General features: G+C 39.5%; 1 protein-coding gene across 1 annotated transcript; it reads left to right on the top strand.

Moving 5' to 3' along the window:
- Positions 641–5,527, top strand: LOC8070935. The gene is made up of 8 exons (XM_002447624.2): positions 641–1,013; positions 1,770–1,814; positions 2,402–2,516; positions 3,347–3,410; positions 3,496–3,544; positions 4,101–4,198; positions 4,726–4,864; positions 5,043–5,527. Exons 1-8 carry the CDS (start codon positions 681–683, stop codon positions 5,187–5,189), a joined length of 990 nt encoding a protein of 329 aa, XP_002447669.1. The 5' UTR covers positions 641–680; the 3' UTR covers positions 5,190–5,527.

Here is a 9,676-nt window from a genome sequence, read left to right as displayed (position 1 = left end):
AACTTTGTTCACAAATGGTGATCCTAAGACATAAGTGTTTAAGTTTGGCATGCAAGTTGAAAGAGTTGTTAAGATCTTTTTTTCCTATTTCTCCAAGAGAATCCAAGCCTCTTCCGAATCTCGAGGACGAGATTCATTTTAAAGGGGTAGAATTTGTAACACCCTAAATTTTGTTCTTTTTGAAATAAAGCTAAAATAATTTAATTTTATATTTTGGTGCTCATGAAATATAGGGAAATAATATTTTTTCATTAAAATAAAATTCATTATAGGATTTAGCAACAATTGGGTGTATTCATGCCAATTGGGTGTATTCATGCTGGTGCATTTGATTTTTTTGAGATGAGTGATTTTGACCAAACTTCAAACTGAATTTAACTGCATTCTATGTGGGAGCGCTATTTGTTCTTTTACTTTTATCTACTATATTAATTACGAGAGACGGAGAGATAAAGGTTTTTCCAGCGGCTAGTAACATATTTTGTAACAATTTTGTGTATAAAGAAACTAAGAGACTTGACTCAAGATTATACAGGTAAGAGAATTTTATTTTCGGACCTCAAAGGTAAATTAAAAAAAACAGACCAGAGACATACATGTAAATACTGTATCTCCCTATCTATATGCTGTTCCATGTCCACCCATCTCCATCGTCATTCTTCATCTGTTTGGCGCCTTCCATGGCCACCGCCACCCTCGCCGCTCCTCCTCTCTTTCTCTTCTCACGACCGGCGCCAGCGCAGGCGCGGACGGCGAGGAGGAGGACAGCGAGGCCCTTCCTCCGCCCCGCTTGCGCCTACGCTCTGCAAGAGGGCCAGTCCCGCCGCTTCCACCGCTTGCCGTGCGGCCTCGACCTCGAGGTCATCGCGCAGTGCCCGCCGGCGGCGGGAGAGCGCCCGCCGCTGGTGTTCGTGCACGGGAGCTTCCACGCGGCCTGGTGCTGGGCTGAGCACTGGCTTCCCTTCTTCTCGCGGGCCGGGTTCCCCTGCTACGCCCTCAGCCTCCGCGCGCAGGTAAATTATTATTGTCGAAATGCGTCAGTAGGTTGTTTTTTTCATCCCTCAAAAAATATGTTGCGTTACTCATAATTCAGTAGTAAAATGCAGTAGCTAAAGATCCCTGGCTCTGGGTTAGTCTATGTGTATAACATTTTGGCCTTGTTTAGTTCCAAAAAATTTTGCAAAATTTTTCAGATTTCCCGTCACATCGAATCTTTAGACACATGCATGAAGTATTAAATATAGATAAAAATAAAAACTAAGGCCTTGTTTAGTTTGAGAAAAATTTTGGATTTCGCTACGGTAGCACTTTCGTTTGTTTGTGGCAAATATTATCCAATCATAGACTAACTAGGATCAAAAGATTCATCTCGCGATTTACAGGTAAACTGCGTAATTAGTTTTTGTTTTCGTTTATATTTAATGCTTCATGCATGTGCCGCAAGATTCGATGTGACGGGGAATCTTGAAAATTTTTTGGAACTAAACAAGGCCTAATTGCACAGTTTGGTCGAAATTGACGAGACGAATATTTTGAACCTAGTTAGTCTATGATTGGATAATATTTGTCAAATACAAACGAAAAAGCTACAGTGTCGATTTTGCAAAATATTTTGGAACTAAACAAGGCCTTTATCTGAATTTGAATATTTGAATCCTCTTGCGTTGGTCGGTGCATGTGACAGTTCAGTTGACCTGTTGCATCACCCAGTTGCCAGTATCTGTTTGTAGACCATGTGACATTAGCAGCTTCGGTGACAACCTTTGCAGGGTGAAAGCAGTGTTCCACAAGAGGCAGTGGCAGGCACTCTTGAGGTAACTAGTTTTATGCTTCAGTTGACTGTTCCAAATCGTCTCAACTGTTCTACATTTCCGTTACTTGATGCTGTTCTGTCAATTAATTCTTATTGCTGGTCCAGTACTCATTATTGTGTGACAAATGTATACTGGGTTGTAACTTTGAATGCAACATACTACTCCCTCCAGTCTAAATTATAAGACGTTTTGGCTTTTGTAGATATAGAGTTTTTGCTATGGACTTAGATATACACTATGTCTAGATATATAGCAAAAACCATGTATCTTAAAAAGCCGAAATGTCTTATAATTTAGAATTGAGGGAGTATTAAGTATGGTTCTTGGTTGTTTACCACTTTAAACTGACTTGTCCCGTTGTCATTATTTAGTGAACACTATAAATCTATCATTTGAAGAAATACAGTGAGAAATATCCAAGCATATACCACGAAGGAAGTTTCAAGCACCGTCACATACTAACTCACATGACAATTAACATGTTTAAGCCAAAGATTGCACTATAATACTTATACTTCACTCTGTAGAGCTGGCCCACTTCATTGTCTCACTAGATTTACCCCCAATATCTTATTGACTTGCAGTAGACACATACTGGTGATATTGCTGATTTCATCCAGAAGGAGCTCCCCTTGCCACCTGTACTAATTGGACATTCATTCGGAGGCTTGATTGTGCAGCAATATACATCATGCTTGCAAGGCATAATCCCTCAAAGATTTCTTTGCATGTTTAACATGTTTTTGTTCCTAACTGAATTTGCACCATTCATAAGCTTAAAAGTTTCAGCTACATAGATCTGCTACTTCCAAAATCCCTTGCCAAATGGATTTCTTGCCTACTTATGTTTGGGGCCAAAACATCAAACTAATTGGAGATACTTTAGCATAGTGAGCAAATTTTGTCTTGAGATGATTAGTCATAAAGTCAAATGCGGAGGGAACAACTGATGCTATTTCCCACAGGATCTTAAGTTTCTTATTTGCCTATTTTCACTGTTTCTACTCATGAGTTGAGTTGTTCAGTCTAATTGATCATTCGTTATATTTCACACATGCTAACCGAAACAGGAATCATGGCTGTTGACTGATACACATAAATATTGATGTACTGTCTGCTACTTAGATTGTATATACCAATTAGATATGAGAGCTTGGAACCCGGAGGTTGTACAGTATGCTATGATTATATAAAATATACACAAACTGTGCCTCTATAATTGTCTGCGGATGACAAACACAAGTTAAACAGGATAAATCCAAGATACTTCACCTGCATTTCTACAAATCCTCTTCAGTCCTCTTCTATAATATCCCAAAGATGTGAATTGTTTTCATATGTGTTGCAATGTTAGGTTACCTACAAAACGTAATATGTAATGATCAAGTCTCCTGTTTCAAAGTATTCAGTTGTATAGTTAGAAGAGTAAAAAAATTATTTTATTCCTCATCAACTGATAAGTACATCATTTAGATCCAAAATATTTGCGACCAAAATCTGTCTGATGTAACTTTTTTTTATTATTGGTTCAGAACTTCTGCATCCAAAGATTGCTGGTGCTGTCCTTGTATGTTCTGTGCCTCCCTCAGGAAACAGGTCTTTCTCACATCCACTACTGCATATTTGCCATCTTTATTTGACTTTCGTCATCATGCAACTCCTTTGTATCATTTATCTACAGTGGGTTGGTATGGCGTTACCTTTTGACTAAACCAATAGCTGCAGTCAAGGTAAATGGATCTGCATTATTACACTTTTTTGTTGAGATCTATCACTTGGTTGTGTTGGAATTCTGCTGAGCTAACCTCATTCTGCAGTTGTTTCGTCTAGTATAAATAAATTGTTCCAACTTTTATCCTGTTTTAGACCTAAAAATACCAGTCGATCTCCATTATAAATGAGAAATGCCCATTCTTTTACCATTCTACAAATAATCATATTCCTTTAATTTTCTCGAATTCTATCTTGAATTATTATTTAAATGTTCTGAATTAGCCACCCTTATATTTTGGTCAATTTTGTTTCCTTTTTCCTCAGTATTTTTACGTGTCCTTGTTGATAATTGTTTCTCTTCGTAGCCAACATATTACTACTGGCATCATTAAGGTCACCCACAAACTGAAGCAATTACATGATTTGATGTTTAATACACATGTACTGAACTAGAAATAAATCCATAACATTTCTCTTCATACGTATCTTTGCAAGGTTTCTGTTAATATTCATGTATCTACTTAATTATGTAGCTTATGAACATATCTAAAATCTTAATAAACTTTCTATCAGGTGACTCTCAGCTTGGCTGCAAAAGCATATGCAAATTCATTGTCGCTCTGTAAGGAAACATTTTTCTCAGCACAAATGGATGATGAACTTGTGTTAAGGTAATGAGATGTTTGGCAGTTTCTTTTGCACTCGAATATATTCTTTCGAAAATGTGGTTATAGTCTTTAGCACAGTGAACTTGGCACCTATGGTACCTTGGATGCAACAGTACCTTCTGTTTCATAGTCAATGGGTGAGTGGTTTATTCTGTATTTGTGGTTATATCCTGCTTCCATGAGTCAATGACTCTTTGGACCATGCCACCTTTAATACCTATAGCTTTTGTTTGTGGACATCAATTCATGCTATTTTAGAGCACTGGTCTATAGTAGTAGTGGTAATCCTAAGTGATAGTTGCAGTAGGTAGTAGCCATCATAACTAGAGGGGTGTTCATAGTTTATTTTTGCATGAGGTGCTTCTCCTTCTGTTGTCATATTTCACCTATGCTTCCACAAATCAATGATTTTATTATTTTTATGTATGAGAAATTGGACATGGAGAACTCATGGCGAACCTATTGTTTATGGATTGCATTCCCATTGTGTCTTCAGTCACAACATAACATACTGCATCACTGTCTTAAAGGTACCAAGCATTAATGAAGGAGAGCTCAAAATTGCCACTGTTTGACTTACGGAAGCTAAATGCATCACTGCCTGTACCTTCTGTGCCAGAAATTACCACAGAAATTCTTGTCATGGGTGCAAGAAATGATTTCATTATTGTGAGTGAACCTCCCCTCAGCTCTCCCTCCACAAGAAATTTACAATTTAACTAACCCTTCTACTGACTTACCTGCAAGCATGGTGGTACACCTGCTTGACTGCTTTACTTTCCTGTATAATGTACATAAGAAACAATTTGTTTCCCTCCTTGTTAATCTATTTATGTTCTGAAATTAGGATTCTGAAGGGCTTTATGAAACTTCAAGATTTTACGGAGTGCAACCAGTATGTGTGGAAGGTGTAGCTCATGACATGATGTTAGATTGCTCCTGGGATAAAGGAGCTGAAATAATCTTGACGTGGTTAGAGAAACTCACACCATGATTGGGATAAACTTGACATGGTTTGACAATTTGGAGCCCTGGTTTTTCTTGATCTTTTTTGGTGGACATCTGTTGGTAGGGACTTTCTAGGTTGTGCTTTGAAGTTGCTTCCAGTATTATTGTTTTGATTGAAACGAGGTCCAGATTATCATTTCATTGTTTTGTTAGTCCAGATTGCCATGGCTCTTATTCCCATGTTTTATGTGTGATAGCTCCTCCACAACAATAATGTATGTTTGCAAAACCAACATGTTTTTTAGCATAGATGTGCTTTTGCTCAAGCATAGAACTTTCATTTGCAGAAAGTAGAGTGGAAGCATTTGAAATGTTGACTGTTTCTTCTTTCTTCCACAAAGAATTACTTGAATAATGTTTCTATCGAGAAGTCCCAATACGAAATATGGGTTTTTGTACTACAATCTGCATATGAATGAGGGCTTCTTTGGTTGCTCATTGCCACAAACTCTGGAATGTAGCTGACTAGCTGCTACTTGGCATGATCTAGCATTAGTCGACTAAACAACTATGTGAACTTGTGGTCTGACTGAGCTTATGCATGGCAAGATTAGGACAAACCAAATAGAGACGAAGTCCTTCAGCTTATGGTTTTGTTTGGTGCTCCATAACTGATCGCTTGCATTACAGGTTCGAGCAATGTTTTTTGTTCTCGGATACCCACTAAAATTACTTATTTGTTATACTGAAGTAGAAAACAAAACAGAACTGTACAAAACCAGACTTTTACAAAACTTTACAACGAAAGCGTCAGACTTTAAAGAAATGACCCGACTGAGACTAAAAAATAAAATAAAATACTGCTGAGCTAGCGTGAGGACTAATGGCACAGCACAAGGGCCGCCCAGCGAACACCAGATCGTCTGTTGCAGCCAAACTTCCATCACCGGATAATACAATGGATAAAAAAGATGGAATAGCCAAATTGGTCACTAAACTATGGTCAAAAGCTCAATTTCGTCTTTGAACTATAAAAACGGTCTTTCTCGTTCTCGAACTTTCACAACCAGCTCAATTTCATCCCTGGAGAGCCACGCTAACTCACGTCATCATCACTAGTCACCCTGGGCCTTCGGTAATACCGAACCGATCGGTTCGGTTCCTCGCTACTCATACAAATTCGGTTCCTGAGAAAACTGGGTACCGATCAGTTTCTAAAAAAATACGGTAAGCTAATTCGGTATCGGTTCTAAAAAAATACGGTAAGCTAATTCGGTATCGGTTCTTTCAGTTCGGTTCCGGTATTTACCGAAAGAACCGAACATATTAGAGCAACATGTAACATCAAGTTTAATAGCCAATTTTAATAAAAATTCAGCGTGATTCATATAGAAATAACAATGTCAAAATCATATATATAAAAGGCCACAATATAATAGGAGTATATTAACACAAATATGTAACATAATTATCTATTATAGACCCATCAACAATATTACATATTGCTAGTAGTCATATTCGGTACTAGTTCGGTACTTCGGTTTACCGAGGTATAGAACCGAATATACCTCGGTAAATTCGGTTCCTGAGATCTAGGTACCGAATAGGGAACCGAATTTTTCGGTTCTCGGTAAATTCGGTTCGGTTCTCGGTTTTCGGTATTTGGTGCCCATGGTGAATCACTAGGGTTACGAATTACCGTTTTTGTCCATGGCTGATGGTGTAATTACTGCAGACCTATAGCTGTGACCACCCCTTACGCAAGGCATTGGGTCAAAGGCAAACACTTAGAAAATCATTGTTGATGATAAAAAGGCACCAACATTCAAAGAAAAGATAAAACTCTTGTAAAAAAAAAGTCAATACAAGACTGCAAGGATCACAAGCCGGTAACGACAGTGGTTGTCGTTAATGCAAGCAAAAAAATCATGTTTCTCTTAAGACTTCCACTATGTGCATAAAGTCAGTCTAGTTTTTCACATTATTACATTAGCTTTTGTCATATATATATATATAACAATTTAAAATGAATGGAGAGTAGTAACAAATAAGATCTAGTATTAAGTTTGTCTAAAAAACCTTATAGTTTCTATCCTATGTCTAATTATCCTAAATTGACTTAATTTATTTAAAGAACATCGATATTTATGTTACCAAATAAGTATTGCACTTGTTTTCAAACATACTTTTTTTATGCCATTAGCTTTGACAATCTTCTCCATAAAATTAGTCAAGTTAAAATAGTTTGATTTGGTCATTTGGAATAAATGTATTAGAATGATATCTTTTATTGGACAGGGAAAGTACTAATGTTTTAACGATTTCATATATGAGACTATCACTGCTACACATATAGTTAATGCATAGTTCACAACTCGTTTCTTATTCAATGATAAAGATTTTAGAAATAAAGTCCTGCTACAATAACAGCCATAAGAGATGGCCAAGGGGCAAGGACAAAAATAGTATGATTCAGAAAAAAGTCCTCTAGCTATAGTATCGAGAGATGGCCAAGAGGCAAGGGCAAAAACGGTAACTCATAACCCTAGCTGACTGGGCGATGACGACGTGAGCCAGGTAGCGCTCCAGGGACTAAATTGAGCTAGTTGTAAAAGTTCAAGGACGAGAACGGTCGTTTCATAGTTCAAGGATGAAATTGAGCTTTCTGTGATAGTTTAGGGTTGAATTTGGCTATTTGTAAGTGCATTCGCCCCCGATGTGGGTTTTGATAATTAATGACAATCAAATTAGGAACTAACCTGTCTATCAAGTGTAATCTATAGGTGCTAGTTCATTGATGGAATTAAACAAACACATTTGGTGAATCACAGCACCCCCAAAATTTCTTCATTTGAGCGACGTTTCAACTCAAGAAGCTACCTAGTTTTATTTCTTGTTTGAGTTATAGGAAACGCTGCACCATCAAGAGGGATGCAAATTAAGTTGGTAAGATGAGGATAAAGGTGCTCAGGTCAACTTAGGTTTTGCGCTTGAGAGACACACTTGCACGCACGAACTTCTGGGAAGTTTCTTCTCTGCCAGGGTGAGCCGGTAGTACCGGCCCTCAGGACCGGTGGTACCGGCAGTACCAGTTTTTCTCCTGAGTTTTGCGAGAAAATGAACTACCGGTAGTACCGGGCTTTGACCGGTGGTACCGGCTACCACCGGTGGTACCGGTGAAACGCCGGTAGTACCGGCAGGCTAAAATCTCGCAGAACTGGTGTTTGCGGGAATTTGCACTGCCGGTGGTACCGGCCTTCCACCGGTGGTACCGGCGCTAGCCAGTGGTACCGGCTCAAGGCCGGTAGTACCGGTAGGCCTTTTTCTCGCATCTTCCACAGCCTTCTCACGTTTAGATCTGAGGACACCGGTGGTACCGGTGGTTGCACCGGTAGTACCGGCAGGTGTTCTGTACTCTAGTATAAATAGCTCTCTCCTCTTTTCTAACTGTTGGCTTGCTTATTCTAGCTACTCCACATCTGAGAAAACAGTCTCCAAGCTTTGTCTCACCCACTCTCTCTCCCTCTTGCTCCTAGACTTCATTTCTTGAGAGATTCGAGCTAGAGAAGTGAGATTAGAGAGTTGGGAGCTTCGATCTGTGACTTGAGCACTCCGTTCCTCGTCTTGCCGGTTTGGTTTGTATTTATTACTCTTGGGTCCTTGGAACCCTAGCCGGCTAGGCGTTCTTCGTGGTTGCCCCCGTTGATTCATTTGTGAGGGCACCCCGAAGTGTTTGTATTACCCCTTGATTCTTAGTGGAAACATCAAGCTAACCTTTGTGGTTGCTTGAGGAGGAGGCCTAATTGGTCAGACCTTCGTGGTCACCTCAACAACGGGGACGTAGGAACTCCTAAGTGGAGATTGCCGAACCTCGGAAAAACACCTTGTCTTGCTGTGGAGGTAGCTTCGACTACCCTTGTTTGTGTTCTTTGTGTTCCTCTCTCTCTTCCACTTTTCAACAGGTAAACAAAGGTCGATCTACGTTGTAGAGAAGGACTAAGCTAAGGAGACTCCAACAACATCCTCTCCTACACTTAGGAAAGTGGGGTAAAACTTAGATCTGAAATCTAAGCCCTTTACACTCTGGTTTCGTAGCTGTCTTAGGGAGTCGGTAGTACCAGCAGTTTGCGTCGGTAGTACTGGCTGTGTGACACCAGTAGTACCGGCCCAAACTGTCGGTGGTACTGACAGGCATTTGACTTCCGCAACTTGAGTTTTGAGTTTTAGGTTTTTAGATACGCCTATTCACCCCCCTCTAGGCCAATTAGATCCTTTCAATTGGTATCAGAGCTAGGTTCCTCGTACAAACGCTTCACCGCGTGAGGAGCAACATTGGCCAAGATGGATCCAACAACTCAACAACAAATCGTTGAGCAAATCACAGCACAGATCACAGCATCCTTGCAGCTGCAGCAGAAAGAGCAGATGAAGAAGATGCAAGAAGAGCTAGACAAGATGAAAGAACTCCTAAGTAAAAGGAATCATGAGTCGGATAGCGAAGGTGGAAATGAAGATGCTAGCAAAGGGTCAAAG

This window comes from Sorghum bicolor, chromosome 6, assembly GCF_000003195.3.
Source record: "Sorghum bicolor cultivar BTx623 chromosome 6, Sorghum_bicolor_NCBIv3, whole genome shotgun sequence".
Taxonomy (NCBI): Eukaryota; Viridiplantae; Streptophyta; class Magnoliopsida; order Poales; family Poaceae; genus Sorghum; species Sorghum bicolor.
Note: the sequence above shows the minus strand (reverse complement) of the source record. Positions and strands in the feature narration are given on the sequence as shown.